The sequence below is a fragment of the Garra rufa genome, chromosome 11, assembly GCF_049309525.1.
Source record: "Garra rufa chromosome 11, GarRuf1.0, whole genome shotgun sequence".
In the NCBI taxonomy this organism is placed as follows: domain Eukaryota; kingdom Metazoa; phylum Chordata; class Actinopteri; order Cypriniformes; family Cyprinidae; genus Garra; species Garra rufa.
The window spans coordinates 4,985,080-5,008,566 of record NC_133371.1 but is presented as its reverse complement, the minus strand read 5'-3'; the positions used below and the strand labels follow the sequence as shown (position 1 = coordinate 5,008,566).

Here is a 23,487-nt window from a genome sequence, read left to right as displayed (position 1 = left end):
TATTTGAATTTACTTTCATATTAGGGCAGACTGGGGCTAGTTGTTACACAGATAAATCAGATAAGTCAGGGGAGTTGAATATTAGTAATTATATATATAATTACAGACATTTCTCACTCTCTCTCTCTATTTCGTCTGTGGTCTGTATTTTAAGAGCCAGTTAACCTTTCACCATGTTTTTGTTATTCTATGACAGATTTGACCCAAAATATTTGACATTTTCCTACATTTTAGCCCCTCACACTGTCAGCTCTAGTCTGTCCTGCTTGGATTATTATGACTCAAAATACAGAAAGTTGTAGTAGAAGATGTAAGAAGATCTGACTTTTAAAGGGAAAGGATTATGGATTAAAATGTTACAAGGAGAACACTGACACTTATAACATCAGTTATGCCCTTTTACTGCTATCATGAGTATGTTCTTGAACAACCAAGACAGCATTAGTGTGGGAGGGCTCAGATCTCTGATTCAGTGCTGTCATTGCTACGGAAACAAATTATTTTAACAAAATTAGGCAATTTAAATGCAATCATTCAGGCACATTCTCATCCTTTATTCTCTTTCTTGTTTTAAACAGCCTTCCAGAAGTAGTTTAGTGATTTGGTAAATCACAGATGTTGAAAAGCTTTTCAAAATTAATATGCATCTTAGTTGTAAAGTCCATCTGTGAACAATGTACAGTGAAGTATTTAGAATAACTTAAAATGAATGAAAAAAAAAATTATATTATACATTAAGCATATATTTTGGTCAAGTGCTCGTCCTAGTGTAATGTTGGTCTAGCTAGTTGACCAGCATAGCCATGAAAAACCACCAGCAAAACAAAGATACACACACTCGCATCCAAACTGCAAAACAGGAGAACTTTTCAGCAGAGGGTCAATAGCTGCGCTCCGAATGGCAATAGATATTCAACAGTGACTCAACCTGCAGAAACCTCTTCATTCTGACCACCCTCGGTAACCTGTGAAGATAATATAGCCTACATCTAAACAATTGTTTAAAAAAAATCAAATAAGATTATTAGCATGATAGTGGACTGCAGGCTACTCAGAATTTAAAGCAGTTAAACTGCATTCAAGCTACTGACAACTAGCTAATGGTGTTAAAACTATTTAAGCGGACAACATTTAAATATATGACACACTTTGTAATTAAAGCCTTATTTCTAAGTGTAATAACATAGGTTAATTGGAAAAACGTGCCTTTTATTGAAATTTGTATAAAATTCGAAATGAAAAATTAAGAAAAAAAGTGCCCATACATACAATTTACTGCAGTTTCCAATTAAATACTTTTTAATGCATTTTTAGTACACATTGAACTATAGTCTCAGTAAACTACTAGATTAGTAGTTTTATACTGCAAGTTTCTTTAACTGAACTTTACAACATACCTAAATAGGGACATAGTAGTATACTTAAAGTATTAATTTGTATATATTTTGTTATATGAATATCTGAACATACAAAACATCAAAAGAAAGAACAGGGTATCTGCTTGTAAACAAAAATTCTAGCTTCATTTTTATAAACACTTGAATGTGGGTAAGTTTCATAAATAAAAAATAAATAAATAAACAACATTTTGAACAAAAACTATTCATGATAATCAAAACGTAGATGGAGTTGATCAACACCCCAAAGCTTGACAGTCATTATTACCTCTTCAGTTTTCCATATCTATGGTTTTGATGCTGTTTTATGTCTGATGATTGTGTTAGATTACATGTGGAAGCATCTGTTGTTTCGGTTTCTTCTTCACTTGTGTTTTGTAAATTCTGTACAGAAGATGTGCAATAGCGCCCATAGCCGATAACAATGAAAACACAGATTCTCAGTATAGCTCAAATATACTTCAACATTTTCTAAAGCAGGTTTCTGTGAAGTACATAAAAAGTAGACTGAAAGTATACTTTCCCATTTTTTCTTTTAAAAGTAGTATACTAATAGCACACTTGAACAAACTTCTTTTTCGTAAGGGTTGCTACACTGTTTCACAATAGACAGTGGACCTTTTCCCACAATATGTCACAGAAATGACACTAAAATGACTGCATCTTTGGACTTTCACTTATTACCGCTTTGTTTTAAACAAGTTTTGTGATTTGATTTTCTCTTTGAACAGGTGGAGCAACGATGACCTTCAAAGGCACGCATTGGCTAAGAGCCGGCGTATGGCTATGCGGAGACCGGCCTACATGTTTAACACCCGCTACAATAGTCTCTCGCCAACTGAAGAGCGTTTCCTAGAGGCGGCTGAGTATGGAAACATCCCCGCCATCCGTAGGATGCTAGAAGAGCTCCCGGACCTTAATGTCAACTGTGTGGACTACATGGGCCAGAATGCATTGCAGCTTGCGGTTGCCAATGAGCATCTGGAAGTGACAGAACTCTTGCTAAATAAGGAGAACCTGGCCAGGATTGGTGACGCTCTGCTTTTAGCTATAAGTAAAGGCTATATCCGTATCGTGGAGGCCATTTTGGGCCACCAAGCCTTTGCGGACACATCCAAACTCACTAGCAGCCCTCTCCAGGCAGAGATGCAAGATGACTTCTTCGCCTATGATGAGGATGGCACACGGTTTTCCCATGATATTACACCCATTATACTAGCTTCTCATTGCCACGAATACGAGATTGTGCACATTCTGTTAAGAAAGGGTGCCCGCATTGCACGCCCACATGACTACTTTTGCAAATGCAACAGCTGCCTTTATCACCAGAGGCATGACTCTTTTAGCCATTCACGCTCCAGAATCAATGCCTATAAAGGGTTGGCAAGCCCTGCCTATCTGTCCCTATCCAGTGAGGACCCGGTACTGGCGGCTCTAGAGCTCAGCAATGAACTGGCTGTACTGGCCAATGTAGAAAAGGAATTTAAGGTAGGAAAAAAAGTAGTTTTTGTTATTAAATGATGGAAATTTCTGATGGAGGAATTTCTCATTCCAGCTTATTGTTTCAATGGGATATGTGTCATTGTCAACGCAGTTGTGGGGTTTGTCCAAGCGTCTCATTAGCATTAACAATATTAGGCAGGAAATGCATTAGGAAAAAGACAAGCAAATAGACTAATGAGTTTAAGTTGTGTTTTTTATTTAACTTTTAACTTTTTATGCATATGGATGTGGGTGTACAGTCATGCCTGGAAGTTGGTGAGTCTGCAGCCTTTGCCATAGAGTGGGCGGCTTAGCTCTTCGTGCTTATATTATTATTGATGGGTTGAAGGTTTTGTATGCTGACTGAGTCTTTAACAGATGGTAAGACTTTTCTTGAGAAACACACATAACTATTATCTGCTGTGGCACATGCATAACCGCATGCCAGTTACATTCAGTTTGCATTAAGGATAATCATGTGGCAAACTCTGACTGGGACCTAAATAATGCAAAAAAAGTGTTTATAACACATTGCAATTTTGTGTCTTTTATTAAGACACTTATATATAGGGCCCAGGTCACTTCTTCAGTGCCAACCTTCTTCAAAGTCACAAATTTTGTAGGACAAGTTATGCACTGAAGCGTAATTTCTAGATTTATGGGTTCACTAACTCTGAGTACAATATTAATAGTTATTCGTGCCTCAGTACTTCGCTAATGATGGTAATGGGACAGAAAGAGAGAAAGAAATCTGTTATTACCATCTCCGTCTCACTGTCATGTCATTCCAAACTGGTAAGATTTTTCTATGAAACAAAAAATGTAATATTTTAAAGAAGTTTGATAACCAAACAGTTCTGGTGACCAAAACAACTAAACAAAAACAAAACACAAACATTTCTGAAAATATCTTCTTTAGGCTAATTTACCCACAGATGCCAACAAGCAGCAAGAAAATTATGTTAGAATGTTTTTATTGTCATTGTATAGGTGTACAAATAATATTTTGGCTCCTAGTACAAAAAGTAAACATGTGCACACACACATACAAAAGCAGTGCAATATGGAAAGATAAGTACAGCAAATAGTACAAAACTCTTGCATGCACAACAAACATTGCCAACAAATATGTACAGAATGGCAGGGTACACTCTTGAAAATAAAGGTGCTTTAAAAGGTTCTTCAAAGTGATGCCATAGAAGAACCATTTTTGGTTCCACAAAGAGCAATTCAGTCAAAGGTCCTTTAAAGAACCATCTCTTTCTTACCTTTTTATAATCTGAAGAACCTTTTGCCACAAAGAACCTTTTGTGAAACAGAAAGGTTCTTCAGATGTAAAAAGTTCTTTATAGAACCATTTAGACAAAAAAGGTTCTTCTATGGCATCGTGAAGCACCTTTATTTTTAAGAGGTTAAAATGCAGTAAGGCAAAAATGTAGAGCAGAAATCACTTAGTAAATATAAATATTAAGGTGGAAATGATTTTTGGGTTAACTATCTCTTTAATATTGTCAGTAAAAACAAATATAAAGCGTTAAGACGTAAATGAGACATTTTTGATTTATGTTAAGATTTTAAAATTTACTTGTGTATGTTTTCAATTGGTCTTTGCTAATTTCCTTTCACAGAACGATTATAAGAAGTTGTCTATGCAATGTAAGGATTTTGTAGTTGGACTTCTGGATCTGTGTCGGAACACAGAGGAGGTGGAAGCCATTTTAAACGGAGACACAGAGGCAGGTGGCCACTTTGACAAGGGCGGCAGACCTAATCTAGTTCGATTAAAACTGGCCATCAAATACGAGCTGAAAAAGGTAGGTTTCTTTCATTATAAGCGTCAATATTTTACAGAATTATTTCAGTGATTTAAGTGATAGTTATTATGCAAAATGATTCAACTAATTAGCATTAAAGGAATAGTTCACCCAAAAATGAAAATTCTGTCATTAATTACTCACCCTCATGCAGTTTCAAACCCACAAGACCTTCATTCATCTTCGAAACACAATTTAAGACATCTTTGATAAAGTCTAAGAGCTTTCTGACCCTGCATTGACAGCAACATAATTACCACGGTCAAGGCCCAGAAAGGTAGTAAGGACATTGTTAATATAGTCTACTAATTTTATTAAGCTACAAGAATACTTTTTGTGTGCAAAAAAATCTAATAAAGTGTGGAAAAGCTGGAAAACTCTCGAATTTAATCATAAATATCTTAATTTGTTTTCTGAACATGAGCAAAGGTCTTAGGGGTTTGGAAGTAATTAATGACAGACTTTTAATTTTTGGGAGAACTAATCCTTTAAGTGTTGAAATACAAAGGCTTAATAGATTTGTTCACTTCCAGAACAAAAATTTACGAATAATTTACTCACCCCTTTGTCATCCAAGATGTTCATGTCTTTCTTTCTTCAGTTGTAAAGAAATTATGTTTCTTGAGGAAAACATTTCAGGAATTATCTCCATATAGTGGACTTCTATGGTGCCCCCCAAAAAGCAGTTTAAGTGCAGCTTCAAAGGGCTCTAAACGATCCCAGCCGAGGAAGTAGGGTCTTATCTTGCGAAACGATGAAATTCTGAAATGTTTTCCTCAAGAAACAATTTCTTATCGACCGTAGAAAAAAAAGACAAATATCTTGGATGACAAGGGTGTGAGTAAATTATCTGTACATTTTTGTTCTGGAAGTGAACTACTCCTTTAATCACTGTGGATGACAGTAAATTGATATAAACATATCTGTTTACTGTATCTCTGCCTGCTCTGATGCTTCCCACACAGTTTGTAGCCCATCCAAACTGCCAACAGCAGCTTTTGTCCATATGGTATGAGAATCTGTCAGGGCTCAGGCAACAGACCACAGCTGTCAAGTTGCTGGTGGTTCTGGGGGTGGTGGTTGGCCTTCCCATCCTGGCCTTACTGTACTGGATAGCACCCTCAAGCAAGGTCAGATTGCAATAACCTGAACCCTTAGTCATTGTGAATTCAGACAAGACATTGAATTTCTTTTCTGCTTATGTGATATTATAAGTAAGAAATTTACACAATGAACACAATGCGATTTATTGGTTTCGTGCAATGTTTTTGATTACAGTTGGGGAAGATCATACGTGGTCCTTTCTTAAAGTTTGTGGCACATGCAGCTTCTTTTACAATCTTTCTTGGCCTTCTCATCATGAACGCTGCTGACCGTTTCGAAGGGACATCTCTCTTACCAAATATGACCATCCATGACCATCCCTCCCAATTGTTCCGCATGAAGACCACTCCTTTTACCTGGATGGAAATGCTGATCATTTCATGGGTCGTAGGTCAGACATCATCTCTCACTGTGTTACACAACAGTAGAGGTCGACCGATATTGATTTTTACCGATACCGATAGCTAGGTTGGACCACACTGGCCGATACCGATTAATTAACCGATAGTTTTTGAAAATGGATACTGAACAGCATTAAAAATAGTGATCTACTATTTTTTTTAAATACTAAACCATACTTTGTAAATGAATAAAAATATTATTTATTATATATTGATAATTAAAGTTATTTCATAGTTCATTAATGTTAAAAAAATCAGTAAATGTTGAAATTAACACACTCTAACAAGGAACAACACTTCTATTCTACAGCTTTCATTAATCTTAGTTGATGTTACAAATGGACTCATTGTCATCTTTACATTTTAACAATATGTAAAATTGCAGGTTCTACGCTTTTTGTTTATATTTGCCATCTTAAAATTACGATTTTCAATATTAACTAAATATAACCATGCCTCACATTCTCAGTTTTCAATGCACATTGCACCATTTTCATATATATAAAATTTATTTTGAGCAAAATTTACTTTTTTTTTATTATATAAGCAGGCTACTTTTTTTTTTTAAACATTTACTTATTTAAAATAAGCGTTCTTTAAGTGTCGGCAAGTTTACAGAAAATAGTTATTGTTTTTTCTTTTTCGTTTGATTATTACCGATGAGATCACAGACAGTCGCTGCTTTAACCGGCTGCATTCAAACGAATGCACAGATTTATTTCGATGTATCAGATGTTTTGTCCTGCTCTGAAAACAGAACTGACTGTGTGTACATCGAAAGTATTCGAAAATCCATGTGCATTTAACCTCTTCTGCAAACAAGCTTTTTAAGACGAACAGACACAAAGAGAAAGTGAAAGTCCGTCAGTGCGCGAGTTTAGTGCATCTTATAGTACTGCATTACAAACAGCAGAAATGAAGGCATATCTAAAGTAAAACACTGCGATTGAAAGCTCACACTGTCAAACAATGCACACGTAGCTTACAGTGCAAATTCTGTGCAACGAAGCCTGCCGCGTTTCTGGCGCGCACACGTGCCATGTGAGGGAAAAACACAAGCTCAACCGGACAAAAGTGCAGCGCTGCGTTGCGCGGACAACTGGCAGGTATCTCTCTCTCTCTCACACACAAGACGCGTCGCGTGTAGTTCAAGCAGAAATCTAAAACAGTTTATTTAATCACCAAACGGGCAAATGTTTACCTCCAGAAAGATCAAAAAACCAGCAAAGGTTAGTCTAGACAGATTAAACGGAAAGAGAAACTGCGATCTATATCGTTAATTGCAGCCATTTCAGAAACAATTTATTTTCTGTTTTACATTTATGTTTAAATATTATTTGTTTGTGATTGTTTCAGTTTAATATATTAATTACGAAAGAAGTTTGTGTTATTTGTAAATGTCGGACGTGGTATGAATTGGACGAAAATACGCCGGGAGAATTGGAGAAGGTCAGACACAATTTGACCACTTCGTACGTTTTTATTTGTGGAAAATCCCTCTTTAAACGAATTTCGTTTTGTATAATTTTTATCTTAATTTTTAATATACATTTCTGTTAATCAGTTATTTAAATCAAATAAGAACAGGAAAATGGCATTGTGAAATAAAGTGCGTAACAAGATGCAAGCCTATGCGTTAAGGGCCTGAAGAAAAGGCTAAAACATAAATTATAGTTCTATATGAAGCATACAGACATTATTAGCGCTTCAGAAATACAAATATTTTGCTGAAATGCACAATACTCAATCTTCCAGCCCAGGGTCAAGTCTTTATGAACATTAACAATGATTTTGGACAGATATGATGTAATGTAAAACTATGGCGCGCTGTGACTTGGCAGGATTCTGTCGGCTGAATGAACACAGTTTGCTTTCTCATGTCAGGTCTTTAAATCTACAACTTTGCTGGCTAAAAATATGACTATAAATCAATACAAATATATGGTAACAATCCTGACATTAAACATTGGTCTGTGGCTTAACCTCTACTCTAAGACAGCGGAGCATGAGCGCTTCAGCAAAGAACGCAACTCGGAAAAACTATCGGCAAGGGTTTTTGCCGATAACCGATAGCTCGGCCAATCAACTATCGGTGCCGATTAATCGGCAAAACCGATAGATCGGTCGACCTCTACACAACAGCAAATCAAACATTTTTTCTGAGTCGGATTATTTACTCACATTGCATGACGCTGCAAACCTGTATGATTTTGAGGAAAACATTTCGGGATTTCTTTCCATATAATGGATATGTATGGAGCCCCCAAGTTTGAACTTCCAAAATGCAGTTTAAATGCAGCTTCAAAGGGCTCTAAACGATCCCAGCCAAGAAAGAAGGTCTTTCTCTAGGTTATTTTTGGAAAAAAATTGACAAATTATATACCTTTTAACTGGGTCAATACAGTTAGGGTATGTTGAAAAACTCCCATCTTGTTTTCTTCCCCAACTTCAAAATCATCCTACATCGCTGCAGAAGTACCGACCCGGTGTTTATAAAGTGAACATACAAAGAAGATCAAACGCCCTTTACAAAAAAAGGTAAAACAGCGATAGGACAATTTTGAAGACGAAAACAAAAGTTTTTCAACATACCCTAACTATATTGACCTGGATTACACAGACCATGCATGCGCATCGCAGAGACGAGACAAGACGAGCATTTGAGGTTAAAAAGTATATAAATTGTCAATTTTTTCTAAAATAACTGAACCGTTTTTCTAGATAGGACCCTTCTTCCTCGGCTGGGATCATTTAGAGCCCTTTGAAGCTAAATTTAAACTCCATTTTGGAAGTTCAAACTTGGGGGCACCATACATATCCATTATTTGGATAGAAATTCGGAAATGTCTTCCTCAAAAACATAATTTCTTTACGACTGAAGAAAGAAAGAAGTGGGTGAGTACTTTATCTGTAAACTTTTGTTCTGAAAGTGAACTAATCCTTTAAAAAAGTCCAAAATATATCAAAATTAGTGGTGGGCATAGATACATTTTTTAAATCTAGATTAATCTCACTGTAATCTTGGAATTAATCTAGATTAATCTAGATTAAAATGGCTAATTTGAATTCTGCCGAAGGCATTCAGAATGTGTGTGCTACCCAAATAATGACTAAAAGTAAGTCTTTGAGAATGGGTTTCTCAAGCCAGGTGGCGCATTAGACCAGGGGCTTATCTCCTGTTTCCAAAATGCATCACAAACTGCTTGACAATTGCATTTACAACACAATTAACTATACAGACTTGTGTAACCAACTATTCCTACACTGCCTGTACTTCTGCGTAAAAGGCTGCGCGACGTGCACAGATACACAGATGCGCGCGGGCATGGATATCTGCGTGCATAGTCTTCGGTTAAACTGCGTTGCTTTTAGAAGCGTCAATTCAGTTGTTGCATATAGTTTAATGTCTTTATTTCAGGATTATCAAAGTAAATTATAACTCAAATTTGAGATTTTACTGGGGCACAGCAGATTTTCACTGGGGGACGTGCCCCAGTAAAAAGGGTGTAGCAACGCCCCAAGCAAACCCGGCGGCTTCATAGCTGCATCGATGTTAGCACGTCTCGTTTGATGTGGTAATTTCACAGTAGGCATACACACAGGTTCGAAGACTCATTCTCACCCCCTGCAGTGCAATTCGGCTAGGTATACATCCGTGCTAAAATATCAAGGTGAAAGTCATCATAGTTTGCGTAGTATAGACCCAGCTCCCAACGCAACTTTGAGAATAGATTAACGGCGATATTTTTTTTTATCGCCCGATAAGAGTCTCACGTTAACGCCGATAACGGCCCACCACTAATCAAAATGCACTATAAAAGTAGTTTGTATGACCAGTACATATAGGTTTGGAATGACATGAGGGTGAGTAATATGACACGTTAAACATCATTGATTATCTATGCATATTTTTTTTTTCAGAAAAATCATGTTAAGATGTGAGTATCAGGCTTTTGAGGAATGTCTATTGTGCATCTCTCAGTCATCATTGTATTGCATTGCATTACATGTTTTACCCCCACAATAAAATCTAGAGGTTTGAACATAAAGCTTAAATGGTATATCTTACTTTTTGGCCATGTAAATATCAGCAACTGACCAAATTGCATATTTTTGCTCACTTTAAGCCTCTGTGTTTTTTTCCTCATTGGGTATGAGCTCCATATTATCCCATATCATGTTACACGAGCCATAAAAGCCAAATATAAAAGTCTGCTATGAACAATCTGAAATGAAAGGTTCAAAAAACTCTTCCATTTGATTGTTTCCCACAGTGACTAAAATGAATCCCAAATGGCTGTGAGCACACAGTGATTCAAAGAAGGTCACAACTCTTTAAACTGTCTAACATCTGTCATATCAAAATCTAGTAAACAATTTGTAGAAATGATCTGTAAAGCAATATTGTTAATTTAAAATTAGAAATATTTTAAGACACTAAATCGCTTGGGTGCATGAATATTTTTGTTTTTAAAACTAATTATCTGTCTCTATTTTTTTCCTTCTAATTAAAGGAATGATTTGGGCTGAATGTAAGGAGATTTGGTCTCAGGGTCCTCGGGAATATCTGCTGGAGCCTTGGAATTTGCTGGACTTTGGAATGCTGGCCATTTTTGTGACTTCCTTTATTGCTAGATTTATGGCGTTTTGGCATGCAAATGTTGCGCAGAGTTACGTCGACAAGCACTACACCGATCTATCAAACATTACCTTGCCCCTTGAGATAGAATACTACCGTCTTGGTAAGTATTGCTGTCAAACATTACAAAAAAAATAAATAATGCTTTGTCTGTTTAAAACTAACTTTTTTTAGTAGGGATGCACCGAAGCTCTTTTGATGTTTGGCCTAATAAGCGAAAAGGTGATAGTAAATTACACCAAACAATGACGTGACGTGATCAAATAGAGGTGCACACTTATGCAGCAAACATGTTGGCAGTGTGGAAGCATTTAAAACTGTCAGAGAAAGACGCAAAAATCATCACAAGCACCGACAGCACAAGACTGTTTAGTATCACATTGCATGTCTTCCATGAGAAGAGAAAGGGCCGAGCATGAGAAAGTCCAAAGCATGAGGAAAATCTGCGTGATGAGAATCATTCATAAATCTGCTGCTGTGAGCAAAAAGTAGTACTGAGGTGTTCTTGCAAAATAAAAGTCAGCATTCATAAATGTTAGCATTGTAATTTTACTGTTGTTCTGTAAAATAAAATAAAAAAGTAAGACAAAAATAATGATAACAATCATTACAATAGCTCTATTAATAGATGTATTCTAACATTCTCCTTTGCTCAGCAAGGCTGCATTTATTTGTGCATTAAAAACACATGATTGATTCAAGAAGGGGGTCTTGAAAATGGCCAAAGAATATTATTTTACTAACTTCTTAATTTTAAATTAAATTGTGCTTTGTTGGCAGGTTAAAATGTCTACTAGAATGTTAAAAATGTTCAGTGTTAAGTTTTTTACATTTTTGTTTTGTAATTGATTTTTATTTTTTTTTGAAAAGCAAGACAAAACTGTAAAAAGCACATTTTGACTCAATGGTGCAATGGTGAAAAAATTGGCAAAATATATGGGGGAAAAACATGAAAAAAACATGTTCCGTAATCGGCCTGCAGCCCAGTGTTTAATTTAGTTTGGCTTCGACCAGGAATGTTTTTTTCGGTGCATCCCTATTTTTTAGTTTTTTTATTATCTCAAGAAGTGGTCTGTTTAGAACCAAAACTGCTTAATAAAATACACTAATTAAAAGATGATTATGGTTTCTACGTCTTTACTTCAACGTGTTTTAAAATATAGTTGAGGAAGATCATACATGGTACTTTCCTAAAATTTGTGGCACATCATAAAAGAAAAGAAATTTTTACTATATTACTTCAACAATGGAAAAATGCCTTTTGCAAAACAGTGCATGTTGCTTTGGATAAAAGAATTGACCAAATACGTAAATGCAACATGTTTATTTGTGCATTTAAATAACAAACTTCCGTTTTCTATTTTTCAGCTCGTGTCCACTGGGTTCCTTCAGATCCTCAGCTGATCTCAGAGGGCCTTTATGCCATCGCAGTGGTTCTGAGCTTCTCTCGGATTGCGTATATCCTGCCAGCCAACGAGAGCTTTGGGCCCTTGCAGATCTCTCTGGGCAGGACTGTAAAAGACATATTTAAATTCATGGTGATCTTCATAATGGTGTTTGTGGCCTTCATGATCGGAATGTTCAACCTTTACTCATACTATCGTGGAGCGAAGCAGAACGGCGCCTTCACAACGTAAGCGATGAACATGTCTGGTTGACTCACATCAGTTCCTTTGATGATTGTTTGTCTTGTCCTTTGTAATTGCATCACATTCGTGTCTTTATTAGTTACATAATCACAAAAACGCCCAGAGCCTTTGGCAGCATTGCATTAGCACATACTGGATGTAGGCGTTTGGCGAATTTGATTATCATGACTACCACATCATGACCATGTCCCTGTGGACATAAGAGCGAATAAGAGTCCTGGACTCTTCATACTGTGACTCTTAATACCAAAAAGGCTCAGGGTAATAGGAAAGAGATAAGCAATTCATTGAAATTTATTAAAGACCAACATTTGACTTGATATATATATATATACTGTGCTGCTTGAAAGTTTGTGAACCCTTTAGAATTTTCTATATTTTTGCATAAATATGACCCAACACATCATCAGATTTTCATATAAGTCCTGAAAGTAGACAAAGAGAACCCAATCAAACAAATGAGAGAAAAGTAGTTTCTTTGTCATTTATTTATTGTGAAAAATGATCCAGTGTTACATATCTGTGCATTGCAAAAGTATGTGGATTTCTTGGATTAGCTGTTAATTTAAAGGTGAAATTAGAGTCCATCTGTGCAGACGTGTTTTCGATCAGTGCAATGACTATCAAATGTCAGTATGTGACCTGTTTTATTCAAAGAACAGGGATCTATCAAAGTTTGATCATGTTTGTGGAAGTGAATCATGTCACGAACAAAGGAGATTATTGAGGACCTCGGAAAAAGAGCAAGAAAAGGTTACAAAACCATAAAGAGTTTGGACTCCACAAATCCACGGTCAACCAGATTGTGTACAAATGGAGGAAATTCAAGACCACTGTTACCTTCCCAAGAAGTGGTCGACCAACAAAGATCACTCCAGAGCAGAATGTGTAATAGTCTGCGAGGTTGCAAAATTTCCCAGGGTAACTTCTAAGCAACTAAAGATCTTTCTCAGATTGGCTAATGTTAATGTTCATGAGCCCACCATCAGGAGAACACTGAGCAACCAATGGCGCGCATGGCAGAGTTGGAAGAAGAAAGCCACTGTTCTCCAAAAAATAAAATTGCTTGCTAAAGATCATGTTGACATGCCAGAGGACTATTGGAGAATGGTTTAATGGATGGATGAAACCAAAATCGAGCTTATTGGTTTAAATGAGAAGCTATTATGTTCAGAGAAAAGAACACACTGCATTCCAGCTTAAGAATCTTATCCCATCTGTGAAACATGGTGGTAGTAGTATCATGGCTTGGGCCTGTTTTGCTGCATCTTGGCCAGAACAGCCTGTCATCATTGATGGAACAATGAATTCTGAATTATACCAGCAAATTCTAAAGGAAAACATCAGGACATCTGTTTAAGAACAGAGTTTCGAGAGAATGTGGGTCATGCAGCAAGACAACAACCCCAAGCACACAAGTCATTCTACTAAAGAATGGTTAAAAAGAACAAAGTTAATGTTTTGCAATGGCTGAGTCAAAATCCAGATCTTAATCCAAGTAAAATGTTGTGGAAGAACCTAAGCAAGCAGTTCACAGGTGGAAACCCACCAACATCACACAGGAATGGGCTAAAACTCCTGTGCAGGACTGATCAGAATTTACAAGAAACTTTACCTTCAGTTACTGCAGCAAAAGGGTGTCACACCAGATACTGAAAGCAAAGATTCACATACTTCTGCAACGCACAGATATGTAACACTGGATCATTTTTCTCAATAAATAAATGACAAAGAAAATATTTTTCTCTCACTTGTTTGAATGGGTTCTCTTTGTCTACCTTCAGGACTTACATGAAATCTGATGATGTTTTGGGTCATATTTATACAGAAATATAGAAAATTCTAAAGGGGTCACAAACTTTCAAGCAGCACTGTATATGAATTTAAACTTTTTGTTTTGTATGAAGATGAATGATTTTTTAAAAGAAAAAAAAACATCTGTGAGGGCAAAATGAGTAATCAAAAAAAAAAACTTAATTGTTAATTGTATATTTACTAAAATGTATTTTTCTCAACTTTTCAGAGGGTATTTGCATGGCCTTAAAGCTTGCAGACATACTAGAAGACACAAAGTAACATTTTGGGCAGTACTTTACAATAAGGTCCTTTTAGTTTACATTAGTCCCTTTAGTTAACACCGCAAAAAATGCTTTTCTTACTTAGATTTTTTGTCTCGTTTCCAGCCAAAATATCAAAAAATTCTTAAATCAAGAAGGATTTTCTAGACAAGTAAAGATTATTGTGTTTTCAGAAAAAGAAGTTAAAATTAAGTGAGTTTTTTGCTTGAAACCAGCAAAATAATCTGCCAATGGGGTAAAATAGATAATCTGTCAGGATTATAGCCTGTTTGTCTAGTGTTTCCTACTGTTTTCCCCCCTCACATGGACTTCTGTTGGTTTCTCCCTTTGTCTCCCCCTGTAGTTCTGTGTTTAATTGGTTTGTCCCCATTAGCTTTGATTTGGTTCACCTGTCTTGTTAATTTGCTACACCCCCTGCCACTCCTATTTAAGTTGTTTGTTTCCTCAGTTTGATTGTCTGTCGATAACGTCTCATGGTGTTTGTCTGCTCCTCAGGTTTTGTTTTGAAGTTTCATCGTGGTTTTACTGTTTGTTTAAGTTTTGTAAATAAATAGTGTTTATTTATACCTCCTGCTCCCGCGTTTGTTCTCCTGGCTCTACAGCATGTGTGACATAATCTAGTTTTCTGCTTGAAATAAGATTATTTTTCTTACCCCACTGGCAGGTTATTTTGCAAAAACTTAATTTAATTTTTTTTTTTCTTCCTGAAAACACGACACTAATTTCTTGATTTAAGAAATTTTAGATATTTTGACTGGAAACAAGATCTAAGTAAGAAAAGCATTTTTTGCAGTGATTGCACAATGCATTTGTTGCAGTATTAATAAATCTTTGTGAATGCTAGTTATATATTAACAGTTATGAGACATTAACTAAGATGCTTTAGAAGTATTTTTCATTGCTCATGTTAGTTTACTAAAGGAGAGTTTCTGTTTGTTCTTTTCCAGTGTTGAGGAAAGCTTCAAAACTTTATTCTGGGCTATTTTTGGACTTTCTGAGGTCAAGTCTGTCGTCATCAACAACGGGCACAAATTCATTGAGAATATTGGCTATGTACTTTACGGAGTCTACAATGTTACCATGGTTATCGTCTTGCTCAACATGCTCATCGCCATGATCAACAACTCATTTCAGGAAATTGAGGTAATCGTATTCTGAAATGAGATCTGTGGATAGTAGGATAGTACAGGCCAGGGGTAAATGTCCAGACGCCATCATTTCCCATTCATACTCCCATTTAAATGAGATACAGATCCTTTAGAGTACTGTTGCATTTGTTAAAATGCAATGGGAAGTCCTCTCTAGTTACAGTAGAAATTGATTTGCATTGGTTTCATAAATGACAGCCTATTTGTGTAAAAGCAACTTGGCCTTCATAATATATTACAGTAGCATCCAACAGTGAAATATAAATTGGTCATGCACTGAATGAAAAACACAAGAAGTATTATTGCTGCTGCAAAGTAAGGATATCATCAATCTTTAAAAAGATTTATTGCGTTGAGGAGGTCTGATGTGGTAACAGGAAACAGAGCAAGTTATTTTTTGATGCATTTTATTGCCATCTGGGGATCTCATTATTTGACCATTACTAATATGTCAACACACTACACTGTTACAGTCATACTGGCTCTTAATGTTTTAGCATTTGGTTTCATCAGATGCTACAAATTCAGTTATTTAGTTCTTACATAAAATAAAGATTTCTCATTAGCATATTGTTCTGTGAAGAAGCTTTAGGATTAATGAAACATTTCCATTCCACAAAGGTTCTTTATAGTGGAAAATTTTTCTTCAGATTATTCAAAAGATCTTCACATTAAGAAATAATGTTACTTTCTATAGTGGCATGCTATATTTTAAATATAAGTAGATTTTATTTGGTGTTGAGGGTGTAAATAGGCTAGTTGTCACATTCTATATCTCAATAAAAAATCACAGATCAATCACACAAATGTGTGCTTTCTCAATCAGTGACTGTATATGTGACCCTGGACCACGAAAGCAGTCATAAGTAGCATAGGTATATTTTTAGCAATAGCAAAAAATACATATGATTTTTCTTTTATGCTAAAAATCATTAGGATATTAAGTGAAGATCATGTTCCATGAAGATATTTTGTAAATTTTCTACTGTAAATATATCAAAACTTATTTGGTAACACTTTACAATAAGGTTCTTTAGTTAACATTAGTTAACCACATTAGTTAACATAAACTAATAATGAACAGCACTTATACAGCATTTATTAATCTTTGTTAATGTTAATTTCAACATTTACTAATACATTACTGAAATCTTCTTAACAGTAGTTAATGCAGTGTGAATTAACATGAACAAACAATGAACAACTGTATTTTCGTTAACTAACGTTAATAAAGATTAGTAAATACAGTAACAAATGTATTGCTCATGGTTAGTTCATGTTAGTTAATACATTAACTAATGTTTAACTAATGAACCTTATTGTAAAGTGTTACCACTTATTTTTTAGTTAGTAATATGCATTTCTAAAAACTTAATTTGGACAATTTTAAAGGCGATTTTCTCAATATTTTGATTATTTTGCACCCTCAGATTTCTGATTGTATCTCAGCCAAATATTACCCTATCCTAACAAACCATGGAAAGCTTATTTATCCAGCTTTAAGAAGATGTATAATTCTTAATTTTGACTGCTTTTGTGGTCCAGGGTCACATATATTGGTTTCAAAATAGTAGTTTAAATGTTAAGTAAAATTTTGTTATTTCTGTCATCCAAACTAAAATCACAGATTTATAAAATGTTTTATAATTTTAAATCAAATTTTGAAACTTATTTAGGTAAAAAATTTTTGCTTAAAAGTGTATCTGTGCCACCTTTATCTTGATAAATGATACTTTGATGATTCATATTTTGTTTATTTAAAGCAACACTATTCATACTTTTTTAATATATATATATATATATATTATGTCACATTCTTTTGGCTAAATATAAAAATAAACACAATATCAGAAAAAAACCCCACAAAGAAACAATTCTATTCAATTTTAACATTAACAATGTAATCAATATTCTATTGTTTAAAGTCAAGTTTAAATTTCATTCAAGTTAGGGTTTTTAAACACTTTACATTTATTCCAAAAATAATAGCCCAAAACATTAACAACTGAGACAATATATTTTGTTTGTGAACTTGCATTCAACTATTCTTTTTAGTTACCTTTTAACTATTTTTTTTAAATTTTTCGGATCATCAGTCATCAAAGCTCATCAAAATGTTTTTTAAGTTTTGGGATGGTGATCGACTACATCTACTTTTAATTATCATGAATAGTCTTATTTTAGCTTTTGGTTTAAAATGTTATTTATTTTTTATTTTTGAAACTTACCCACATTCAAGTGTTTATAAAAAATGCATGAAGCTAGAAAAAATGTTTTTGTTTACAAGCAGATACTCTGTTCGTTCTTTTGATGTTTTGTATGTTCAGATATTCATTTAACAAAATATATACAAATTAATACCTAAATAGGGACATAGTAGTATACTTAAAGTATGATGTAAAGTTTACTTAAAGAAAACGAGTATATTTGCAGTGTAAAACTACTAAACTAGTAGTTTACTGAGACTATACTATATAAGTGTATTAAATATGCATAAAAAAGTATTTAATTAGTAAACTATCAGTATACCTATAAGTTCACTTTTAGTATACTTGCAGTACAAACTGAAAACAGATGTAAACTAGTTGTGTACTCAAAGTTTGCTGCTGTTATACTGTTATAAGTATATTTTTCTATAGTAGAAAGTGGGCCAATTTAGTCACAAGCAGCATTAAAATAGTACACTTAAAAGTATACTACTAGTACACTGATATAAGTACACTTAAAATATTTTTGAACTTTACTTAAGTATACTTAATAAAATAAACTTCAAGTATTCTTCTTTTTAGTAAGGGATGTCAGTTTGTTACAGGACGATGCAGATGTGGAGTGGAAGTTTGCAAGGGCCAAGCTGTGGTTTTCGTACTTTGAGGAAGGCGGGACGCTGCCTGTGCCCTTTAACCTCATCCCCAGCCCTAAATCAGTCATCAGCCTGGCTATGAAACTCAAACAGCTCCTGCTAATACCCCTTCATAGACACAAAGAGGACCTGAAGGAGGACGCAGAGCTCAATGAGGTGAGATAAAGGAACAATTTATAAACGACTAAAAAATGCATCTGTGTGAGAGTTTTCTCACAACTTAGTCAGTGTTATTTATGTAATAATGTGGGGTTCGTAATGTTACATCATTTTTCCTAAGAATATTATATATTTTAATATTGGTGTTTGGTTCCCTCTTATGGCCAGATTGTGCAACAACAACATTTATTGAAAGAACAAAATATTCTTTTCTTTTAGTCAGGTAACCAAAAAGAGTCCAGTGAGAAGAATTCACCTCATGCGAGTCGTTACCAGGTAAAACAATGAAGAATAAAGAGCTCACAGAACAATATTAGAGACAGGAATTTAGATTTCCAACATAATATACTGACAGAATACAATTTCTTTTTTTTTTTTTTTTTTTTTTAAAGAAAAAAGTCAGAATTGCGTGATATAAACCCACAACTGCGAGAATAAAGTCAGAATTGCAAGACAACTCGCAAAAACTGAGAAAAAAGTCAGACCTGTGAGTTTATATCGCACAATTATGACTTTATTTCTCAGAATTTCAAGTTTATTTTTCAGAATTGTGAGTTTATGTCCTGCAATTCTGACCTCATAACTTACAACCGTGAGTTTATGTCTCACAACTCCGACCTTATAACTCACAAATGCAAGTTTATTTCACAATTCTTTTTTTTTCCGAAAGTGAAAGACAGAATACTATTTCATTGTACAAAAGGAAAGCAGTGACTGACTAATCAGAAAAAGCTATTTTGGAAAGCTGTTTAATAATAGTATATATCACTATTTCTTTCCACAGAGGATCATGAAACGCCTAATCAAACGATATGTGATCAAAGCACAGACTGACAAAGAGGGAGATGAAGTTAATGAAGGTTATATCATTTTGTGATTTCTGTTCTCAAATCTTTGGCAATAATGTATTTTTTACAGTTATGCCAATAAAGCAATTTTGAATTGAATTGAATTGAATTGACCACAATGCGTTTATCATAAAAAGTTTGTTTAATCATTTTAAATCTATAACTGTTTTACTTTTTTTTTTTTTTTTCAAATGTGGTTTCCAGTGGAGGTGGTTTAACTTCTGGTTATGTGTAAGTCATCCATATCACTGATGAGAGAAGGTCTTTACCAATCTCTTTGTGTCTTCCAGGGGAGCTAAAGGAGATCAAGCAGGACATCTCAAGTTTACGCTATGAGCTTCTGGAGGAGAAGTCCCGACAGACGGAGGAGCTGGCAGAACTTGTCAGGAGACTGGGAGAGAGACTAGCTAGTCAACAAAACCTGTAGTTTTTCTCAGTAGAAACACTCTTTTTATTATTCTCAGTGGTCATTCTCATGAGATTGTCAATATTATAAAGCATATATTTTTTCCATTTAAAATGTCATAAAGTTAAGGTACACCAAATTCAATGATATATAAATACTTGAAAAATACATTAATACACATTTAATGCAAACATATCAGAACTGGGGTGCTACATTTATAAAAATGCCACTATGTAAAACTTACTAAAATAGGCCTCATTTTGCTAAAGCAGAAAATGATTGATGTATTTTTTATTTGTTTTTGGGGTCAGTTGCAAAAACACAGCCATTTTATTAAGACTGTCTTAATAACTAGTCTGACAAGCCAAAGGATTTTCACTCTAAAATTAGATTAGAAGATTTTATGCAACTTAAAAAACTCAAAAAATTAGAACATCATCAAAAAGTTCATTCTCTCACGAAGAAAATAAGTTACAGAAGATCATTACTGAGTGGGGTGGCTGTTTACAGAGTGCTGTATCAAAGCATATTAAATGCTAAGTTGACTGGAAGGAAGAAATTGGGTAGGCAAAGGTGCACTAGCAAAAGGGATGACTGCAAGGTTAAGGATACTGTCAAGTAAAGCCAAAAGGGCTACCAAGCCACTTCTGAAACGGAAACAACGTCAGAAGCATCTCACCTGGGCTAAGGAGAAAAAGAACTGGACTGTTGCTTGGTGGTCCAAAGTCCTCAACTGAGATAGAAGTAAACTTTGCATTTCATGTTAAAATCATGGTCCTAGAGTCTGGAGGAAGACTGGAGAGGCACAGAATCCAAACTGCTTGAAGTCCAGTGTGAAGTTTCTGAAGTTTAATGATTTGGGGTCTGCTGGTGTTGGTCCATTGTGTTTTATCAAATGCAAAGTCAATGCAGCCTCAGTAGTGCCCCAGGCTTCCAGGCCACACTTCACTGATGCTGTAATTTGTGCTAGGAGCAAGTCATTTGCCGTAATATGTGCTGCCGACCAAGTATTGATAGCATAAATGAACATACTTCAGCAATTCTGTTTTGCAAATCCATTTTTTTGATTGATCTTAGGATATATTCTAATATTTTGAGAAACTGGAATTTTGACTTTCATGAGCTGTAAACTCTAATCATCAAAAAACAAACAAACAAAAAAACTTAGAAATATGTAATAAATCTAGAATATATGAAAGTTTCAGTTTTAGAAATTTTGAAGTTACAAACAAACAAATAAACAAAACTTTTTCAGGGTATTCTAAATTTTTGAGATGCACCTGTATAACCGGTCTAGTAAATTAATACTAGTCTAAACATATATTCAGTGTTTTTGACAGGGAGAGTCAGTTTCTATTACATTACTCTTTCCTCAACAGTAAGTCATATTTGCTTGTTTTATAAGCAGATTTTCTTCTGGAGAGCACTAATTCTGCAAAAAAAAAGCTGAAATTAATTAAATACAAGAATTCAGCATTCATTTTTATGTAGAGTCACGTTTTGGTACTGTAAGTGCCATTTATGCCGCATTTTGCCATTGTGTTGCCATGTTGTGTCATACTCTGAATATGCTATGTTACAAAGACAAAACACAGTAACTGCGCAACACAATCTGAGACTAATCTTACTGCAAATGTGTAGTTGCTGCGTTTTGCATGGTGTTATTGATGTTAATGAATTTGGAAATCTATCGTATTTTAACATGTTATGAGAATCATGGTCCACTAAAAATGTTTTATTAACTGTAATAATGATTCTTTATGTGACGTCTCTGTGTTACTACAGAAAAAATGGTTTATTCATAAAAAAAATATATAGTCCTAAAGTACAGCCTTTGACAAACTGACAGCTTTTTACTTCACAAGATGTTAAGTGATGGACTGGAGTGGTGTGGATTCCTTTTGGATTATTGTCATGTTTTCATCAGCTGTTTGGACTCTCTTTCTGACGGCACCCATTCACTGCAGAGGATCCTTTGGTGAGTGAAGTGATGAAGTGATTTCTTTAAATCTGTTTAATGAAAAAAACTATATCGTGAACTGATTTTTTTGTAAAGCTATTCCTTTAAAGTACATTTTAAACCATGCTTTAATAATGTTTTGACATCCTTGAATGCATTCAACACTGAATTACTCCAAATTCAACCTTGATTTAACCAATGTTTCCTGCACCACTTTTCAGTGGTGGTGCACAGCAAATTGTAATTTACCCAAGTTGTTCTGAATAGTCATTGTTGCAAGCCTTTTTAAAACTATCCAACAGGCCAGAAAAACATCCTAGACCTGCAGGATTCCCATTTAAAACCTAAGATTTTTTTGGTTAAATCTTTTGTTTAAGTGGCCAGGCTATCTTCCTTTTAAAAATTACACTTTGGCTTGAAATATTATTTAATTCAGTAGCATTGATAACTGTGTCTGAAGTGTTTGTAGAACCACACAGAGGTGCTGTCGAGTTGGTTGAACCCACTAAGACCAGAGATAGCTTTATTTTTGTTTAATATTATTTTTCAGCCACAAAACCACTTAGAAAAGCAAATAATTTAGCAGGTTACATACAAAAAAATATTGAAACTCTTAACAATAAAGTTCCATTTGTAAACTACATTAGTGAACATGAACTAACAATGAAAAATACATAAAGCATTTATCTTACTAAATCAGAAGAGAGAATAAAGGCCTGGACCAATTTCACCTATGATTTCAACCCAAATGAGAACTTGAGAAACCAACACACTAACCCTTACTAAAAAGAAGTGTACTTTAAGTTTTATTAAGTATATTTAAGTAATGGTCAAGTATATATTTAAGTATATTTTGTGTAGTAAGTATACAAATATCAGTGTACTATTAGTATACTTTTAAGTGTACTATTCAGGGCTAAATTGTCCCAATTTCTAGTATATAAAAGTATACTTTAAGTATAACAATAGTAAACTTTGAGTACACAACTAGTTTACATCTATGTTTTCAGTTTGTACTGCAAGTATACTAAAAGTGAACCTATAAGGTATGCTTATAGTTTACTAATTAAATACGTTTCATGCATTTTAGTACACTTTGAAGTATAGTCTCAATAAACTACTAATTTAGTAGTCTTATACTGTAAGTATATTTTTAAGTTTTCCTTAAGTGAACGTTATGTCATACTTTAAGTATACTATATGTCCCAATTCAGGTATTAATTTGTATATATTTTGTTAAATGAATATCTGAACATACAAAAAATCAAAAGAAGAACAGTATCTGCTTGTAAACAAAAAAAACAAAAACATTTTATTCTAGCTTCATGCATTCTTTTTTTTTTAAATAAACGCTTAAATGTGGGTAAGTTTCATAAATAAAATAAATAAATATACAACAATTAAAACAAAAAGCTAAAAAAGTCTATTCATGATAATCAAAACGTGGGAGTTGATCACCACCCCAAACAGTCATTATTACCTCTTCATGGGTCGACATTTTATTTCATAACGTTACACAGTTTTCCATATTCTACAGTGTTA

General features: G+C 34.5%; 1 protein-coding gene across 1 annotated transcript in view; it reads left to right on the top strand.

The window, feature by feature from the left end:
- trpc6b (transient receptor potential cation channel, subfamily C, member 6b) overlaps positions 1–21,944 on the top strand; it is a 23,643-nt gene extending 1,699 nt beyond the window's left edge. The window contains exons 2-12 of the mRNA XM_073851095.1: positions 2,129–2,885; positions 4,508–4,693; positions 5,659–5,823; positions 5,972–6,188; positions 10,713–10,940; positions 12,206–12,470; positions 15,512–15,707; positions 18,525–18,728; positions 18,951–19,007; positions 19,516–19,591; positions 19,870–21,944. Coding sequence (XP_073707196.1) covers positions 2,129–2,885; positions 4,508–4,693; positions 5,659–5,823; positions 5,972–6,188; positions 10,713–10,940; positions 12,206–12,470; positions 15,512–15,707; positions 18,525–18,728; positions 18,951–19,007; positions 19,516–19,591; positions 19,870–20,006 — 2,488 coding nt within the window. The 3' untranslated portion in view covers positions 20,007–21,944. The remainder of the gene's footprint in view (positions 1–2,128; positions 2,886–4,507; positions 4,694–5,658; positions 5,824–5,971; positions 6,189–10,712; positions 10,941–12,205; positions 12,471–15,511; positions 15,708–18,524; positions 18,729–18,950; positions 19,008–19,515; positions 19,592–19,869) is intronic.
- Positions 21,945–23,487: the final 1,543 nt, after the last annotated feature.